The sequence below is a fragment of the Papaver somniferum genome, chromosome 10 (assembly GCF_003573695.1).
Source record: "Papaver somniferum cultivar HN1 chromosome 10, ASM357369v1, whole genome shotgun sequence".
Lineage (NCBI taxonomy): Eukaryota > Viridiplantae > Streptophyta > Magnoliopsida > Ranunculales > Papaveraceae > Papaver > Papaver somniferum.
The window spans coordinates 48,449,734-48,470,000 of record NC_039367.1 but is presented as its reverse complement, the minus strand read 5'-3'; the positions used below and the strand labels follow the sequence as shown (position 1 = coordinate 48,470,000).

General features: G+C 36.5%; 2 protein-coding genes, 1 long non-coding RNA gene and 1 pseudogene across 3 annotated transcripts in view; all 4 read right to left on the bottom strand.

Moving 5' to 3' along the window:
* Positions 1–6,201: 6,201 nt before the first annotated feature.
* LOC113315610 lies at positions 6,202–6,639 on the bottom strand. The gene has a single exon (XM_026563872.1). The coding sequence runs from the start codon at positions 6,637–6,639 to the stop codon at positions 6,202–6,204; it is 438 nt and encodes a 145-aa protein (XP_026419657.1).
* A 27-nt stretch (positions 6,640–6,666) lies between these two features.
* LOC113315609 lies at positions 6,667–10,170 on the bottom strand. Its single transcript, XM_026563870.1, has 6 exons — positions 10,078–10,170; positions 9,559–9,584; positions 7,610–8,063; positions 7,383–7,456; positions 7,167–7,228; positions 6,667–7,082 (listed from the first exon to the last, which is right to left on the bottom strand). Exons 1-6 carry the CDS (start codon positions 10,168–10,170, stop codon positions 6,667–6,669), a joined length of 1,125 nt encoding a protein of 374 aa, XP_026419655.1.
* Positions 10,171–14,291: 4,121 nt separating this feature from the next.
* The window catches only part of LOC113315608, a 43,735-nt pseudogene continuing 37,759 nt past the window's right edge, over positions 14,292–20,267 (bottom strand).
* The window catches only part of LOC113319688, a 3,283-nt gene continuing 2,405 nt past the window's right edge, over positions 19,390–20,267 (bottom strand). Inside the window, exon 2 of the long non-coding RNA XR_003345753.1 lies at positions 19,390–19,724. This is a non-coding gene — a long non-coding RNA (uncharacterized LOC113319688). The remainder of the gene's footprint in view (positions 19,725–20,267) is intronic.

Genomic DNA, 20,267 nt, shown 5'->3' with positions numbered 1-20,267 from the left:
AAATGGTGTTGCATAAGTTAAACTGTAATGGCTGATGGGCACCGTAAAGAAAGATAATATTGAGGTAGCAATTGAAATGTACTTGGCTAGAATTTAAGACCGATCATTGCCCTTCATCTTCCATGTTATTAATGCAGTTTACATGGTGTTTTTCATAACGGTTGCATAACACGTTATGCAGCTACTTTTTTCTTAGTATTGAAACCAACAAAAAATAAGGTTGCATAACTTGTCATGCACCTACAATAATATCTACATAACATGTTATGCAGTCGTGAAAATGGATGCATAACAGGTTATGCATCTGAAAATATGACTACATAATGCATTATGCATCGAGAAAATTGTTGCACAATCTTTTATGCATCGAGAAAATAGATGCATGACCTGAAAAGCTCTTTGAATTACCTACGTAATGAGTACAAATAAGAATATTAAATTTTATTTTACGAACAAAATCTCATTGTAATCAAGTTTGGAGTTGATAAAAGAGTAAAATTCAAGCATGCATCACACATGTGGTTTTACTAGTTAATATAAAGGAAAAAGGTATTTTGGTTTGTTACAAAAGGACAAAATAGCTTGGTGTAACCTTTTTTTTTCTTAGTCAATCAAATATTTCAATTTATTCAAATCAAAATCGTTATTACATGATCGCTTACAAGAATAATAAAAACATCAAAGTACAAAATAATCAAAACCCTAATACAAATGAAGATATCAATTACAAGTAAATCGCGAAGAGAAAGAGCCATAAACTACAAAGATATCCAATTTTTGTAAATGTAAGAAGGATGATGGTATAATCTGAAATCGATTCCGACCATTTAATCTGATTTTCTTCTTCTTCAATAAGAGATGCTCCTGTAAGAAAGGAGTAATTCGCCCAAAATCTTGTAAACCAAACGAACCAGATGCTCTAAATCTCTTGGACTGAATATGGATTCAAAGCAATGTCGAGTTGAATAGTCGATGTTCTTGAATCGAGAATAGCAAGTCACGAACCAGCAACCAAGGTTTGAATATATCACCCTCAAAGAGAAAAGAAACTCTCCCAAAATGGCGAAGAAAAATCGCTCCAAATAGCGAAGAAATATGTCAAAAGACATCAAAAACATTAAAAAAAAAACCGATTTAATCAAAACTTAAAAAGAAGAAGAAATTTTGCTCAGGTTTAGTCCAAAAATGACCAAATCCGAGCAAGAGGCAAATGGAGGCTAGGCTTCTTTTTATAAGAGAGAAGATGAAAGGAGAGGAAAGAGTAAGAAGAAGAAGAAGAAGAAGAAGAAGAAGAAGAAGGAAAAAAAAACGCCAGCTTGGTGTAACCTTGATATTACTAATATGATCTTCAATATCAACTACCACTCTTTACCTATATTTATGGGTAAAAACGTACATTAAATTAATATTTACATATTCAAAAAAATGTCATTGTTTTAAAAATATATCAAAATTCTTAAAAACTTGATATCTCTCATAATACACATCGGATTTTTGTAAAATTAACATATTTGGAAAGCTCTTTGAATTACCTACGTAATAAGTAAAAATAAGAATGGTAAATTCTATTTAACGGAAAAAAATATCATTTCTATCAATTTAAAAGAATCAAATTCAAACATGTACATCACACACGTGTTTTCACTAGTAATGTATAATAATAAGTACTGATAACAGAAAAATAATACCACAACATTCAAGCCAATATAATTTACAGCTAATCCATCCATTAATGCTAAAATTTGGCCTATTATATTAATTGACTAAACTAACGTAAGAAACAAATTAACTTGTTCACAACTTGCCAAACAGGTACAAACCCCCTCTCAGAGAGTACTGCACTACTGCTGCTATCAACATTATTTGTACTCGTTACAAGCTAACTTGCATCTCGCATGGTGATCACTCTTTTCATAGTATCAAAGATATCAGTAAGGAAATGTAATATAGTTGAAAGAAAGTTCGAACCACAGAGATTGTTGGTATTCAATAGAGTTCTTAGCCAATGTAAAGTTGGTTTGTTATTGAGTTGCAAAATGCAGCAGAAAACAACTGTAAATGAAATGAATAAATGATTGTAGTATCTTCCAAGACTTCGAGGTTTCACTTAATGTATTCAAGTTCTTATGTATGTGATCAAATTATAACTCAAATAGAATCGAATAATGATTCGGTCTACCCGAAAGATATATAAAATTAAAATCCTAATGTAATCAAACAAACACCATCTCAGGATAGTTGATTATATTTCTAAGAAGTGTGTAGACACCATCAACACAGAAATTGCAATCAAACAGAGATAACGAAATGAATTAAAAACATGCAATTTATTTATGATCATTGAAAAGAACAATTGAACTCATTAAGCTTCCCCTCTTGTCTTGGCAGAGAGGGGTTTAGCTTCTCATAGTTATGTAGAAAGCCATTAAAAAGTATTGAATGAAAATTCTAACAAAAAAAAGAACTAAAAACAAGAGTTAATTAGAAAGCCAAAAGAGATTTTAAATTCTGGAATTCAATCGTACCCCTTTTTGGTTGATTGTTCTTCTTGTTTTACACAGCACTTCCGTGACCTGTTCTCTGATTTGTTGTCCTAATTCAACCCTATTTTCATGCCTAAAAGAAATGAAATCAACCCTTAATCATCTCTCCATTCAGTATAATGAAAACCCATATGTAATACTTGATTCAAACACTTCCTGGATTGGGGGAAATCACTCAACATAGTTGTATTCTCTTCCTCGTTTTTCTGCATAACACCCGCTGAATTTAGTTGTTGACTACTTGTATTTGACTCATAGAAACATCTCTCCATATAGCAAGAAGATTTGGTGAAGACTTTGACTCCACGAATTGTTCTCTTCCTAAAATTTCTGCCAAGAGCAAACCCTAGCTATCCATTAATGTTGCAGAGAACACTAGTTGGAACCATCTTCATTCATATCGACTCATCTATACGATTCACCATTTGTAGCCTTCCATAAAATCAATCTCGTCTTCATTCACAATTACTCTCTGTAAGATAAGAGCACCACCAATCTGCAATTCCATTCCCTCTGTGATGTGAAAACAAGATGCACTATCGTTTGTTTGATAAGAAGTTAAATCATAACCAAATTGTTGTGGTTGAAAATATGGACACGTCCCACTCTTTCTTACACTAATGTCTTCACATACTTGTTTCGCATACTTGCTTTGCATAACGACAAATCTTTGCATCATTCTCTGACCGCTTCAGAATTACTAAGATGCATTCTAGACAAAAAACCATGATCACACACATGTTCCGTGAAACTCTCAATATACTGGAACTGTTGGCACTTTACTGATGAGACCACTTGTGCACAATAGTAGCCCAAGGCATGGGATTAGAGCGCCAATATGGCTTAAAAAGTACTGTGAACCTGGCTGATTGTGCCATAAAATGAGCACAAACACCACCCCCAACCAGCAATTTGCTAGTCCTCAAGCAAAACAAAAATAATTGAAAACAAAATGATATCCGCTAAACAGCCGGATTAGAGATGATGTCCGTTAAACAGCCGGGAAAATCCGTGAAACAGCTGGATTAAGGGTGTATGCTAAACAACTAGACGAATCCGCTAAACAGCTGGATTGAAAGGTGTCTGCTAAACAACTAGACGAACCACTAAACAACGGTTAGAAAGACCGCTCAACAACTGATCTTATAACTTTTTTTTTTCTTTTAGATTAAATAATGCAAACAAAGATACAATAAAGCATGGATTAGGATTTACCCCACCCCCAACCTAATTTCTAAATTGTCCTCAATGTGGCAGTGGTTAATAACGGTTCAAAGGTGTAAAGGGGTAATCAACCAAGCATATTATTTATCCCATGCAACAAGCCTTTAAACCTCAAGCTCGCACAAGAGGAAGAGTTTTGTGTCGTGAGGGATTCCAGCTGTGATACCCACAAACACAAGGGTTGTTTCCCTAAAGCGCTGTATTTTATGTCTCCGGCCAGACATCTGCAAGACACAGCCAATCAAACATAAGAAGGATCCTCCAGAGTCGTGGTATCGACTTCTGGATTCACAAGTTCCAAAACTGGCTTCAACCTCTGCCCATTTACTTTGAAAATATTGCCATTATTTGTATTTTCAATTTCAACAGTACCATATGGAAAAACATTCTTAACAATAAATGAACCAGTCCAGCGAGATTTGAGCTTACCAGGAAATAAATGTAAACGAGAATCATAAAGAAGAATTTTATCTAAAGGTTCAAATGTTTTCCTAATAATATGTTTATCATGAAACATTTTCATTTTAGCTTTATAGTTCCTGGAAGTAGTATAAGCCTCCTTTCTAATTTCGTCAAGTTCATTTAGCTGCAATTTCTTGTGTTCACCAGCCTTATCTAGGTCAGAATTAAGCTTCTTGATTTTCCAATAAGCTTTGTGTTCTAACTCTACAGGTATATGACATGCTTTTTCGAGTACCAGCCTATAAGGAGACATTCCTAATGGAGTTTTAAAAGTTGTCTTATACGCCCACAACGCATCGGTAAGTCGTAGTGACCAATCATTGCGATTTGGGTTTACAGTCTTATGCAATATAACTTTTATCTCTCTGTTGGAAACTTCTACTTGACCACTCGTTTGAGGATGATATGTTGTAGCTACTTTATGAGTAATGCCATATGATTTCATTAGCTTTTCAAAGGATTTGTTACAAAAATGAGTACCTCTATCACTAATAATAGCCTTAGGGGTGCCAAACCTAGATAAAATATTCTCTTTCAGAAACTTGGTAACAACCTTACTGTCATTATCCCTGCAAGCAACATCTTCAATCCACTTAGATACGTAGTCAACAACAACCAATATATATTGATAACCATAAGAAGAAGGAAATGGGGCCATAAAGTCTATTCCCCATACATAAAAAATTTAGACAATCAAAATAGGATTTAATGGAATCATATCTCATTGAGAATTTCTTCCTACCTTTTGGCATCTTTCACATGCTTTGCAAAACAAGAATGCATCTTTGAAAAGAGTCGACCAGTAAAAACCACATTGCAGAATTTTCAGGGCAGTTTTCTTACCTGAGAAATGTCCTCCACATGCACTAGAATGACTGAAATTCAAGATACTTTGATGTTCAAATTCTGGTACACACCTTCGAATCAGCTGATCTGGGCAAACTTTAAACAGAAACGGATCATCCCACAGAAAGTTTTGCACTTCAGCAAAGAACTTTGTCTTGTCTTGTTGAGTCCAATGAGCTGGAATATAACCTACAACAAGATAGTTTGCAATGTTTTCATACCAAGGTGTCAGTGACACACTAAACAATTGTTTATCATGAAAATTTTCGACAACATCACTTTGAAAAGACGACTTAAGTACTATCCTATATAGATGATCATCTACCACATTCTCAAATCCTTTCTTATCTCTGATTTCTAGGTTGAATCTTGCAAAAGAAGAACCCACCTAATTAGTCTAGGTTTCGTATCTTTCTTTGACAAAAGATACTTAAGGGAAGCATGGTCGGTGTTCACAATAACTTTAGATCTGACTATATATGACCTGAACTTGTCCAAAGCAAACAGACAAAAACTCTTTTTTCCGTAGTGGAATAGTTACATTGTGCATCATTTAAATTACGGCTTGCATAATAAATAACACAAGGTAACTTTTGAACTATCTGTCCTAAAACAGCTCCAATCGCAAAGTCACTAGCATCACACATTATCTCAATTGGTAACAACCAATTACGGGGTTGAATGATAGGAGATTTAGTCAATAAGGTCTTTAGATTTTCAAAAGCTATTTTGCACTCTTCAGCAAACACAAAATCCTTTTCTTTTGATAAAAGATTACACAGGGTCCTGGAGATTTTACTAAATTCCTTAATGAAGCTTCGGTAAAATCCAGCATGTCCAAGAAAGGACCTTATTTCCTTAACATTCTTTGGGTCTGCCAAATGTGAAATCAAATCAGTTTTAGCTTTATCTACCTCAAGTCCCTGAGATGAAACAACATGACCTAAGACATTTCCTCTAGACACCATAAAGTTACACTTTTCCTAGTTAAGAACAAGATTCTTTTCAGTGCAATGAATTGGAGCTAATTCTAAGTGATGCAAGCAATCAGTAAAGCTATCACCAAATATCGAAAAATCATCCATGAATACCTCCAAATTCTTACCAACCATATCAGAAAAAATACTCAGCATGAGATGTTGGAATGTCGCTGGTGCATTGCATAACCCAAAGGGCATTCTTCTGTAGGCAAAGGTTCCATACGGGCATGTAAAAGTCGTCTTTTCCTGATTTTCTCAAGCAATTTCCACTTGATTGTAGCCTGAGTATCCGTCGAGAAAGCAATAGAACTTATGACCTGCAAGCCGCTCAAAATTTCATCAATAAATGGCAAAGAAAAATGATCTTTCCTACTAACAGAATTCAACTTGCGATAATCAATGCAAACACGCCAACCAGTGACTTTCCTAGTTGGAATCAGTTCATTATTTTTATTCTCAACAATTGTAATACCAGATTTCTTAGGAACTACTTGGGCTGGACTGACCCATTCACTATCAGCAATAGGATAGATCATACCTACATCTAATAACTTAAGAATTTCAGCTTTAATAACATCTTTCATGTGAGGATTCAACCTATGCTGACCTTGTCAACAAGGTCTTGCATTCTCTTCCATATTAATCTTATGCGTAAAAATACTAGGCTCAATTCCTTTCAGGTCTGCAATAGTCCATCCTAAGGCACTTTTGTGCTTCCTAAGAACATCCAAAAGCATCGCTTCCTGCTCTTCATTAAGTTCAGCTGATATGATTACGAGAAATGTTTCATTTTGACCCAAACAAACATATTTCAAGTCACTAGGAAGTGGATTAAGGTCAAGCTTTGAGAATTCTATGGATGAGGGTAGTGGATTAGTCTCACTAATTGGAAGTGATTCAAATCTAGACCGCCACTTATCTATATCCAGTAATGGGGATGAATCCAGTAAGGAATTGACTTCTTCAATGGATCCATCCTCATCGAATTCCCAAAGGTTAATAAGACTGGCTTCTAATGTATCCTTATCTTCTAGATGAGATAAGTTTTCTCGCACAATTGTTTAAATCATACTAAGCTCATGGATATCATCATTACCACTCGGATATTTACATGCATCAAAAATGTTTAATTCAACAGCCATATTTCCAAATGAAAGATTCATTATCCCATTTCTACAATTAACCAAAGCATTGGAAGTTGCAAGGAAAGGACGACCTAAGATGATAGGTATTTCATTGTTAGCATTAATCAGAGGTTGAGTATCCAAAACAATAAATCCACCGGATAATAAAATTTATCGACTTGAACCAACACATCTTCAACTACCCCTCTCGGTACTTTAACTGATCTGTCCGTAATTGTAAAGTGACTGAGGTGGGTTTTGATTCACCTAAGCCCAACTGCTCATAAACCGAGAAAGGTAGGAGGTTTACACTAGCTCCCAAATCCATAAGTGCTTGTTTGATCATGAAATTCCCTATTATACAAGAAATAGTAGGGTATCCCGGATCTTTTTATTTGGGAGGAGTGTTGTGTTTAAGAATATCACTTACTTGTTCCATGAGGAATGCCTTTCTTTGCATATTATGTTTCCTTTTGACGGTGCAAAGATCCTTTATAAACTTGGCGTAAGATGGAATTTGCTTAATCACACTCAAGAGAGGAATGCCAACTTTCACCTGCTGCAAAACATCAAGAATATCCTTATTATCAGCCAATGGTTTAGTAGACAATAAACGATGAGGAAATGGAGCATGCATTTTCTTATCAACATCGGAATTTTCATTTTCAGTATCACTGTGACAGTCACCGCCTTTGAGTTTTAGATACTTCTCAGGTTCGTGTACCTTCATTGGAGTCTCTATCATCTTACCATTTCTAAGTGTTGTAACAATCTTAGCTTGTTCAATATTAACATTACTAGCTTCATACTGGCCTTTCGGGTTAGGTTGAGTTTGGGCAGGCAGTGTCCCTTTCTCCCTAACATTAAGACGTGATTCAATACGTCTGATGTGTGTCGTGAGTGCAATCAAATTAAATCACTTATTTCCACACAATTAAATATAATGGAAGCAAGGATCGTTCCCACGAAGAGCAGGGAGTTTAGTTGTCAAAAAGGTCACAAATGGGGGTTTTGTTGTAGATTGTAAATAAAGTAATTTAAGCAATTGAAATTGAGTTGCAAGCAATAGGGAGAGATATGATCGAGGAATCCTTCTTCGTTACTAAACCGCCAATGAGTTAATATATTTATCAATTCGTCATTAATCATAGATTATCATCAACCGTGGAATAACAACTAGCGCAGTGCTATCCCCTAAAGTCCTTTGGTCACTGGATACCGAAGCGCTCGAATATCATATTCTATTAGTTATAACCACCAAGTAGTAGTGCACTCAAGATGTAACTTGGTCGAATGCTTTATGTTTTATGACTTATGTTAATCTTACTAGTTAGACTCTTAGCGCAAGGTCCACTTTCTAATGTTGTTATACACGCGATTGCTCCATAGAATCCCTCTGCAAGGTCTCATGTTTTCTACTTGTGTATGGGTTATTCAACAATTACAATGATATCCTAACCCTTTACTAGCAATACAATAATCAATAAACTACTATAGTTAGCCATCCAAAGCAATCAATTTATCAATCATAAACATTCCTCAAAGTAGAAGCAAACGATAATCATATGAAGAGCTCAAAATAAATGCATATATTAAATCAAATCAAGTCTAGAACTTAGAATTCATTCTCAATAAATAATGGGTTTAGCTACTCATGGATGTAGGAGCATCCATGTTATATACATATGATAAACTGGAGAAGAAATTGTTACAATTGATGAGAGCCGCTCCAAAACCCTAGCTCTGTTATTGTTCTTTCTGTCCAAGCTTGCAAAGTTGTGTAAAAGATGTCTTCTTAATGTTTAGGAGGTCTTCTCATATAGTACTCACGAAATCTAGGGCTTAGAATCCTATTGGGACCAAGTATCCTCCTTTTAGAAGTACAAAACGCGTTGAAACATGTCTTTCTCGCCTGCTACAGTCGTCAAGGTCCATAACCACGACCCCAACGACTCTGAACACCCAAAATAGGTTGTACTCTCTGTCTGGAAACACTCAAGGGTCTCCATGGTAATTTCCCTAAACCCCAACGACTCTAAGTGCTTAAATTGACCCTTCTCTGCACGAAAATCTCCGAGAGTCGTCATGGTATAAATTTGGGTCGTCACTGTCTTTTTCCTTGTATTTTCCAGCATATCGTTTCGGCCGTAACTTCTTCGTCCGAACTCGGAATGACCTCATTCTTTCTCCATTCTCTTTGTAATTGGATTCTCTTCAAGATGGTGATAAGAAATTATGAATTTGGATGAGTTGAACTTGGTCTTCTAGTCCGTCTTATGTTTTTGACCTTGTTTGCTCCTTTTCGCCGCACTTTTTCCACTTCTTTCGGCTTTAGATATTTGGATCTTTGAGAACTTCACTTTATAACTTTTTGCATACTTTTCCATTGACTTTGAATGATTCACCTAAGAAACAAATAAAATGGAAAACAAGAGTAATACAAGGATAATATGCAAGAAATCTAACTAAAACAAGCATGGAATTAACACTAAAATCATGTGAATTATGCACTTATCAACGTATTATGCTAGTTTTCAGCTCATCTAAGGTCTGTATAGTATTCTGATTTATTTGAGTCTGTCTGGACCTGCATAAAAGTTTGTAAAGTATCCTCAAGAGTCTTCTTATGAGGTGGCACATAAGGATTACTAGATGAAGATCCTTAAGGAACATTAACATCATTCATAGTAGGACCATTTCTCCAACGGAAATTAGGATGATTTCGTCAATTAGGATTTTATGTTTCTGAATAAGGTGAGATAAAAGGTCTTTTGTACATATTCATAGCATTTTCTTGGTCATGTAACACTTCTTGAAACGCTGGATTGTAGGACAATCCTTAATGTAGTGTTCCAGACTTTCGCAAATACCACAAGCATGTTCTATCGAGTTAGCTACCTTAACTACATTTGGTTTCTGAATAATATCAACTATCATATGCAAGCTAGAAATTTTAGCATTCAGATCATCTTCCTCACTCAGCACATACATTTCAGGCCTAGAGCTAGCTAAGGGTTTGGACTTATTTCTATCTGTTGTGCCTGAAGTATCCCAATTTTGGGCGTTTTCTGCTAGCGAATCGAAATAAGTCCAAGCATCATCAGGTGACTTGGTAGGTCTTAAACAGTACCTACAATTGTACTAACTGCAAGTATACAGCGTCGAGTCTGTAAACAGGGTAAGTACGAGTCGATCCTCGGGGACAAGGTGGGTGTAAAGTTGATCCTAAAGTCTTACTACAACTGATTCAAGTAACAATAACACAAAGGGGGTGTTTGTTGTGTGTCTATACGACAAGATTTGAGTGGTTAACAAGTTTTAAACAAATTATGAAGTAAAGATGCAGTGGAAAGATTGTAAACAATTGACTGAGGAGTACTAGGGAGATTGAATCCACCTCCTAATCCTATACTAAGGCAATACAAACTCAAGTGATGTTCTTGTCCCTTCCTTGAAGGTCTCAAATGGATAATTTATCAACTAATTTCACTAACTCACCCCTAGTATTAGCTGTCTTCTTACAGTACAACTAATCACAGGCTAATTTAATTCATTAGATAACTATCATTCCTAAATCAATGAAGCACAACAAGAACAAAAACAGGAAATTGACTAACCTAGTATATAATTAAGGGTTTCATCTAAACCCTAGCAAATGGAATTAAAACATGATGAAGATGATTAAAACACAATGATATTAACTAAAGAGTTGATTCAGCTAAAACTGGATGTTCAATTACAAAGCATTAATTCCTATTTATACACAAAATTCTCCTTATTCTTCATCAATTCGACAATTAAGAGGGACCCAACTCATCAAAACGCGTTTCTGACAGTTCTTATCTTCAATTCAACTCTGCAGGACTGAATTTCCAGTTGTTAAACAAAACCCTAGTTTTATCTCTCTCAATCCTAGCTCCTAGTGTTACTGTTCTTGATAAAGAAAAGTATAAGATTGAGAGAGATAGATAGATAGAGATCAAGAGTTTAACTATGTTGGTGGTTGTAAGCAGAGATTGTCGGGGAGATGAATTTGATGAAGGAGGGTCGGTGGTGCTGGTTCTGTGAAATGGAAGAGGAAATGGAGATAGGTTTGGTTTCTGTTCGAGTAGGGGAGGAAATAGAGTAGACTAGGGTGTTGAGCGGATGCTTCAGATGTCGATGCACCGTGTATAGATGTCGTTGGATCTTGAACAATTGTTGGGTTTGATCTCTCAGGTATGGAAACGGGTTTGGTTCTTGGGTTCTCTACCAACCCCATGTCTTCTTCAAAGATAATATATCAAGCCCACTGCTAGCGTATCTCTTGCAAGTGGCTTCTTGCGTGATATTCTTCTACGTTTCTCACTGCCTTTACGCCTCTGGCCACCAAATTCCTGCTTTTTTGGCATCTCAATTCATCCAAGCTTTATTTAGTACCTAAAAACATAAAATTAATTAGTAAAAAGTATTTATTCTTGAAAACAATGAAAATACATAATTTGGGTTAATATATGATTTTAAAGCGCAAAAGTTGAGTTAATTGCCAATAAAAAGATGTAGAAATATGCAATATTTGGCACTTATCAAATACCCCCAAACCTGAATTTTACTTGTCCTCGAGTGAAACAGAAATTAAGAAATCCTAACTATACTACTGTCGCTGGTCTCTCTAATACATTTAGCGTATGCACTAAGCCTTTAAACCCCCAGGTGTGCCTAGTGGACGAGTTGTAGTCTCGTGAGGGTTTACCAGAGGTGCACCCACAAAACCTTCTCCAACTTCAGAGATTATCAGAGTCCTAAGCATCCAAGGAGCTATGAGGACATAGAGTTTATGCGTGCTAGTAACAAGAAGTTAGAAATACTAAAGAACGCATTCTCATCCTTAAGAGTTGAGCGAGAAATAACCACACCATATGAAAGAATTCGGGTTCGAGAGTGATCAAAAGCCTCGACTTCTGCCTCACCAATAGGGTTTTATGATAATTGCACTAAAAAAGACCGCTTTTTTAGTCTCTCATGTGTGCAGACGGGAATAAAGAGAGAATTCCTGCACACGTTGAATGGTGGGAAGGAAAACCTTCCGAAATAATTTATGGAGACTCCACAAAATTATGGGAATAAGAATCTTTTTCTGATGATCTCTAAGAAAGGAAATCAGTCATTAGCAAGGATGGGAGTACTCACATACCTTCACATCCGAACGAAAATCAACACCACTCTCACAGCATCCATAGAAACGTCTTCGTCTTCAGTCTTCAACTGTTGATGATGAACTTCTGAACTTCGTAGAACCTTGACAATTTCTGATTTTTCTCTTCAATTTCCTTGTTGCTTGAAATTTCCTCTTAAATTCTTCTTTACCATGGTGTTTATTAAACAAAACAAAAACAAACTGTATTTTTCTTTTTCATTTTTTTGTTATATTTTTTTTTCATTTTTTTCTAATAACACAAGATAACAAACTGAAAATAACAAAATAAATAATGAAACTATTGAAAGCCATGGATGAAGGACTTTATCACTTAATTCTTCACAACCTGTATTGTCTTGATTTACTGAACTTCACTATTTCTCATAATTTTATGTTTTCTTTGCTCTTTGTAAAATACGTCTTCAAATGTGTATAGAATTCTGCTCTTTGTACTGTATCTTTACTTTGAATATGAACTTTTTACTTTTCCTTGAATTGTTGCATGTAAACCTCGGACTATTTCAACTTTCTTTATAGAATCTGACGTTACTTTGCTCATTGATGATGATGTGTTTCTATGGATCTGTTGATGTTATCGAGAGAGAGAGTGGTGCCAACTGCAAATCAAACTACAAGAAGGAGTTTTCATCTTTAGACGTCATCGTCGTGATTGACAAAATTAACACTCAAGATATCAAAAATAGTGCTGAAAGTGGTGCGAAGTTGGGTAGCTCACCATTCCTACCCGGAATTTACGTACGGTGACACACACTCTAAAAGGACTTTTTAGATAGTCACAAAAATTGAAGGTCGGTGCCTCGCTTGATGTAAAATAGGTAGTCTCCACTAAGGGTGATCACGACTCTACTACCAAATATCTTTGCAGCACCTAATTCGCCCATCGGTATGGTTAAATCCAACTTTAACGCTCTAACAACCAAGAAACCCGATTGTGTTCTCCAGTACTTCCAAGTTCGGTTATTTCGGTCAGACTCTCTATGTAAACATAGCTAGAAGCATGCTAATGACTCTAAAATCTCTAAAAGTTGGAGGTTTTATGCAAATATTTACAAATTTTTTGAATTTTTTGATTTTTTTTTTTTTTTTATTTTTGATTTTTTTCAATGCAAAAGACTAAAAACTCTATATGCAAAATACTCCCCCAAACCTAAATCTAACGTTGTCCTTAATGTTTCAATATATGAGCAAAATTACAACAACATATCAGGAGAACAGTGCAGAGTAGATTTAAAGGAAAGAAATTACCAAATGCAAAAAGGATGGTGCTAGACCAGAAGTGGATGAATGCTTTGAAATCAAACAACAAAATATAGAACGATAAGACAAAAAGTTTGGTTAGCACACATAAAAATTATGCAAAAAGAAAAAGAAAAGGGAAAGAGAATGGACTTTTAATCCATATGTATGTACACAGGTGAACCAGTTCAGTCCACATAGACGGGGTCTTCCAAGTCAGTGGTCTCAACCTCTGTTGGAAGTGCCTCCAAAAATGGTTTCAATCTCTGACCATTGACCTTGAAGATGTTCTTGGTTGCTGGATTTTCGAGTTCAACAGCTCCATGGGGGAAAACAGTACGTACCAAGAATGACCTGACCATCGAGAACGTAACTTGCCTGGAAAAAGTTGCAAACGAGTGTTGTACAATAAAACTTTTTGACCAGGTGTGAAAGACTTGCGCAAAATGCGCTTGTCATGAAACACTTTCATTCTATGTTTGTACATTTTGGCACTATCATATGCGTCATTTCTCAATTCTTCTAACTCATTGAGTTGAAGTTTCCTTTGGGTACCAGCCTTATCAAGATCAAAGTTCAATTTCTTAACAACCCAATATGCACGATGTTCTAACTCTACAGGTAGATGAAAGGCTTTACCATATACAAGTTTGTAAGGGGACATGCCAATGGGAGTTTTTTATGCAGTTCTATAGGCCCGCAAAGCATCATTTAAACGTAAAGGCCAATCTTTCCTAGTTGGATTAACAGTCTTTTCAAGAATATGCTTAATTTCCCTATTAGAAACTTCTACTTGGCCACTGGTCTGAGGATGGTATGGTGTTGCTACCTTATGAGTGACTCCATACTTGCGCATAAGTGATTCGAAAGGTTTATTGCAAAAATGTGTAACACCATCACTGATTATGGCTCTAGGCATTCCAAAACGAGAAAAAATGTTTTCTTTAAGAAAAGAAAGAACTACTTTATGGTCATTTGTTTTGGAGGCAATTGCTTCTACCCACTTAGAAACATAATCAACAACAACAAGAATGTACAACTTACCTTCAGAATTAGAAAAGGGACCCATGAAATCAATACCCCATACATCAAATAATTCAACAACCAAAATAGGTTGTAAGGGTAGCATGTTTCCTTTTGAGATACTTCCTAATTTCTGACATCGTTCACAAGCAACACAAAAGGCATGACTATCTTTGAACAATGATGGCCAATAGAAACCACTTTGCAAGATCTCTGCAGCAGTTTTCTTGGCACTAAAATGGCCTGCACATGCATGGTAATGACAAAAAGAGATCCATACTTGGGGACACATCTCCTAATGAGTTGGTCTGGGAAGTATTTAAATAAGTATGGGTCATCCCAAAAGAAACATTTCACCACAACCAAGAATTTAGAACGGTCTTGTCTAGACCAATGCAAGGGCATTCTACCAGTAGCAAGGTAGTTAACAATATCAGCAAGCCATGGCATTTCAGACACAAGCATCAATTGTTCATCATGGAATGATTCTCTAATAAGCAAAGATTCATCGACAGACTCAACATTCAACCTAGACAAGTGATCAGCAACAACATTTTCAGACCCTTTCTTATCTCGAATTTCGAGATTGAACTCTTGTAACAAGAGTATCCATCGAATTAGACGAGCCTTAGCATCTTTCTTAGACATAAGATATTTCAATGCAGCATGGTCAGAGTTAATGATCACTTTAGATCATATCAAATAAGATCTAAACTTATCCAATGCAAACACAACAGCTAGCAATTCTTTCTCAGTAGTTGAATAATTCAGTTGAGCATCATTAAGTGTTTTACTAGCATAGTAGATCACATAAGGGAGTTTGTCTAATCGCTGACCTAAAACAACTCCTACAACATAGTCAAACACATCACACATAATTTCAAATGGTAAGGTCCAATCAGGTGGTCTGACTATAAGGGCAGGTGTGAGAAGAGCTTTCAATTGCTCTCATGCTTCCTTACAAGCATCATCAAAGACAAATGCAACATCTTTTGCAAGAAGGCTACACAAGGGTCTTGAAATTTTACTAAAGTTTTTGATGGATCGTCGGTAAAAACCGGCGTGGCCTAAGAATGATCTTATCTCCCTCACAGAGCGAGGTTGAGGCAAGTGTTGTATGAGATCAACTTTAGCTTTATCTACTTCTATGCCTTTTTCAGAAATGATATACCCTATAACTATGCCTGAGTTAACCATAAAGTGACATTTTTCCCAATTCAAAACCAAATTCTTTTCTTTACATCGAATCAACACAAGAGTAAGATGATGTAAACATTCATCAAAAGAAGACCCAAATACATAAAAATCATCCATGAAAATTTCAAGAAATTTATCTACCATGTCAGAAAAAATGCTCATCATGCAACGTTGAAAAGTAGCGGGTGCATTACACAACCCAAAAGGCATACGACTATAAGAAAATGTACCATATGGACAGGTAAACGTGGTCTTTGGTTGATCTTCAGGTGTTGTATGAATCTGGTTATAACCCGAATAGCCATCTAAGAAACAATAGTGACTATGCCTCGACAACCTTTCTAGCATTTGGTCAATGAAGGGAAGGGGAAAGTGGTCTTTCTTTGTTGTTGTGTTCAACTTCCTATAGTCAATGCAAACTCGACACCCTGTGGTTACACGAGTGGTTACTAGCTCATTCATTTCATTTTGAACTACAGTAATGGCAGACGTTTTAGGTACAACTTGTATGGGACTGACCCATTGGCTATCTGGAATTGGGTATATGATACCCGCATCAAGCAATTTCAGAATCTCACTTTTAACAACATCTCTCATGTTGGGTTTAAGTCTCCTTTGCATTTCCCTAGATGGTTTAGTATTTTCTTCAAGATTTATATGATGCATGCAAATTGTGGGACTTCTACCCTTAAGGTCTGGGATGTTCCAACCTAAGGCCTCCTTATGCTCTTTAAGTACTTCTAAAATTTTACTTTCCTGTTCAGTGTCTAAACATGATGCAATAATAACAGGCAAAGTATCAGAAGAACCTAAGAAAGCATATTTCAAAGTGTCAGGCAATGGTTTCAAATCAAGCTTAGGTGGTTCGACAAGAGATGGGACGGTTTTGGAATCAGAGAGTGGAAGTGGTTCCACTACATTCCGCCATTTAGCAATATCCATGGATGGTACAGATTCAAGCAAAGAGTGCACTTCACTAATGTACTCAGAATCGAAAAGATCTAAGTCAAAGTTATCTAAACATGCTTGCAAAGGGTCCACGGATAAGATGTCAGGCAATGAGTCTTGAATCAGACTCTCAATCATGTTAATCTCATGCATTTCAGTATCATCACAATCATTGGGTTGTTGACTAATATTGAAAACATTTAATTCTACGCTCATGTTACCAAAAGACAATTTCAACACTCCATTACGACAATTTATGATGGCATTGGACGTCTTCAGGAAAGGACGTCCTAAAATGACAGGAATGTGACTATCTGGATTTTGCACAGGTTGAGTATCTAACACAATGAAGTCCACAGGAAAGAAAAGTTTATCAACCTTGATCAACACATCTTCGACAATACCACGAGGGATTCTCACAGATCTGTCCACTAATTGTATGGTAACAGGAGTGGGTTTCAGCTCCCCAAGTCCTAAATGCACATACACAGAGTATGGCAATAGATTGACACTTGCTCCTAAGTCTAGTAAAGCTTTTTCGACCACATGGTCGCCTATGGTGCACGTGATTGTTGGAGAACCTGGGTCCCTAAACTTAGTTGGGATCTTGTTTTGAATTATGGAACTTACCTGCTCAGTGAGAAATGCACGTTTGTGCACATGGAGCTTTCTCTTTTGTGTGCAAAGATTTTTCAAAAACTTAGCATAGGTGGGTATCTGCCTGATTGCTTCGAGAAATGGAATGTTTATGTTAACTCGTTTAAACATCTCCAGTATCTCGTTGTACTGGTTACCCCCTTTTTGCTGCACCAACCTTTGCGGGAATGGAGCAACATGCACATGACATGGCAAAGAAACATTCACATTAGTAGAACTTTTAGATTTGTCAACATGCTAAGATTCATTTTCTACAACAGGTGTTTTTTGTGCAGTAGTGTGCAAAGGTGAGTCTGACTCAGACCCATTTGTGTGTGGCATGCCTACATTATTTTTAATAACTCTAACGGAGAGTGGTGACTGCATTCAACTGATCATGTGAGGACTCATTGCAAGTAGACGTACTCGCCTGAAATGCACTTTTAGGATTTTGTTGAGGCTGACTAGGGAGTTTACCCTTTTCCCTCTCATTAAATGCATCACAAATTTGGCCCAGTTTGAGTTCTAAACTCGCAAGCCTTTGGTCATTTAACTTCTGATATTGCAAAAGAATTTGATTCATTTGGTTTACACCATCATCAAAGTTTGGCCTTTTCTATACAGGGTATTGTGTGTGTGACTGTACTTGGGGGTTTCTAGGATATGAATATCCTTGGTTATTACTAGTTGTACCCCCTTGTACTGGCCCTTTAGACCATGAAAAGTTTGGGTGAGTTCTCCACCCTGGGTTGTAGGTCTGAGAATAAGGATTGTTCTCTTGCTTATGGTACAAAGCATTGGCTTGTTCAAGTCTAGACTCATGAAATGCTTGTAGGTCTGGACAACTATCCACTAGGTGGTCTGAACTATGGCATGCGGCACAAGTGGCCATCTCAATTTGGTCACGAAGAGTAGGGGCAATAGGTTTCACATTCTTCTGCAGCTCTAGCGCTTGTACTCTTCTAGCCAAAGATGCAATCTTTGCATTTCCCTCAAAGTCAGATTCAACTCTATGGGCATTTGCTATTGGGGCAGTCTTTCTAGGTTCATGAATGGACTCCCACTGCTGAGTCTTTTCAGCGACTTCAATTAAGAAAGTCCAAGACTCATCAACACTTTTGTCAGTAAATGCACCGTTGCACATTGACTCAACTGTGGTTCGTGTATCAACATCTAGACCTTCATAAAAAATTTGCACAAGTCTCCATTTTTCAAAACCATGGTGAGGACATTGGAGCAATAATTCATTGAACCTTTCTAAATATTTGGCTAGAGTCTCTCCATCTAATTGCATAAAACTATTCAGACTTTGACGAATGGTCGCAGTCTTATGGTTAGGGAAGAACTTTTTGAAAAATTCTTTTGTAAGATCATCTCATGTTCTAATGGACTGTGGCTGCAGGGCATACAGCCAAGACTTGGCCTTTTCCTTTCAAGAGAAAGGAAATAGTCTCAATTTCAGGGACTCCTCTGGCATTTGGTCAAAACGCAGAGTCCCACAAATTTCTTCAAACTCTCTAACATGGTGGTAGGGGTTTTAACCCCTCTGAAAACAGGGAGCATGTGAATGGTACTTGCCTTAAGTTCAAACTGGCCAGCAGCAGCTGGCAAGACAATACAAGAGGGCTGGCTTTCCCTTGTTGGGTACATATAGTCCTTGAGACTACGGGGTTGGTTTACTTCATCACCCATTGTCTCAGGTTGGGCTGGTCTGTCTACTACTGCAATGGGTATGTCGACTACGTCCTCTTGGCTAATTTTTACTAGTCGGTTTGTTTGGTCACGGAAAGTGACAATCATAGCCTAGCATATATCAGTCAACCATGTTATAGCACTTAGACAACCAAGAGAATCGCAATTCAGGGAAACAAAGTTCAAGAGAATCGAAAGCTAATACCTGGAACTACGCACACAGATCTGATATGTCTGTACAAATCAGGCAAGCAGCAATGCGTAAATCAGGGAGGCAATGCTTATGGAATCGGTAACATTTTCACACATACATGCAGACAGATACAAAGGTTTTCAGCGACTGAGATATGCTCGTAGAAATAACAATTTCAGCTAGTATATGCGCTGCTCAAGTATCATACAATCATGCACAAAAAATGTGTTGCATGGATTTTGACAGGGCTATGTAAAGCAACCAGTTTTAGCAGGAAAATATGTTATAGCATTCACATAGTCATGACAATAGATAAGTTTTGAAAACGATATTGCTGGTACAGAACCGAGTTTACGCACGACACAAATTTGTTCTGTTCCTTGTCCTTTCTTTCCTTGTTTCGCAGAGAGATGTCGCAGGTACCTGTTGATCTCAGAAGAGAATTTCAGTAACCAGAGATATGCAACCAAAGCAAAGAGACAAATCAGTTAAACTTATATAGAAAATGAAATGATAATTTTATTTTTTATTTTTTTTATATATATATTCTTTAAATGAACTACTATTACTTTACAAACATGACTATATGAATGCAATCTAAATGAGACTCTATAGAGTCTGTACTGCGACTTACTTAAAGAAAAATTTAACTACAGACACAATTTTAATGCCTAAAAATTAACAAAATGTAACTAGCTAGGAAAAAAGAATTACAGAAATGTGAATGCTACAGAATGTGGAAGTCTAAAATTTCCTAACTAAAACGGTGAGATCGAAAAAGATTTAGCAAGGCTACAGTATACTATAAAAACAACACCTATTAAACCCCTACACTAAAAACTAGCAACAACAAGTATAAAAACAATTGGTAAATGACAGAAACTGATATCTAATTCCACTGACAGTAAACAAAATGAAATGAAAATGCTATATTACTACACTTAACAAGTTCATGCACTACTAAAC

Excerpts from the sequence above, each read along its gene's own strand:
- LOC113315610 (XM_026563872.1), bottom strand. The coding sequence starts at position 6,639 with ATGAAAGATGTTATTAAAGCTGAAATTCTTAAGTTATTAGATGTAGGT.
- LOC113315609 (XM_026563870.1), bottom strand. The coding sequence starts at position 10,170 with ATGTATGTGCTGAGTGAGGAAGATGATCTGAATGCTAAAATTTCTAGC. Across the intron at positions 9,585-10,077 it reads AGAAACCAAATGTAGTTAAG|GTGAATCATTCAAAGTCAAT; the intron begins GTAGCTAACTCG and ends TTTGTTTCTTAG. Across the intron at positions 7,083-7,166 it reads ATTAAACATTTTTGATGCAT|ATAAGGATACATTAGAAGCC; the intron begins GTAAATATCCGA and ends CTCATCTAGAAG.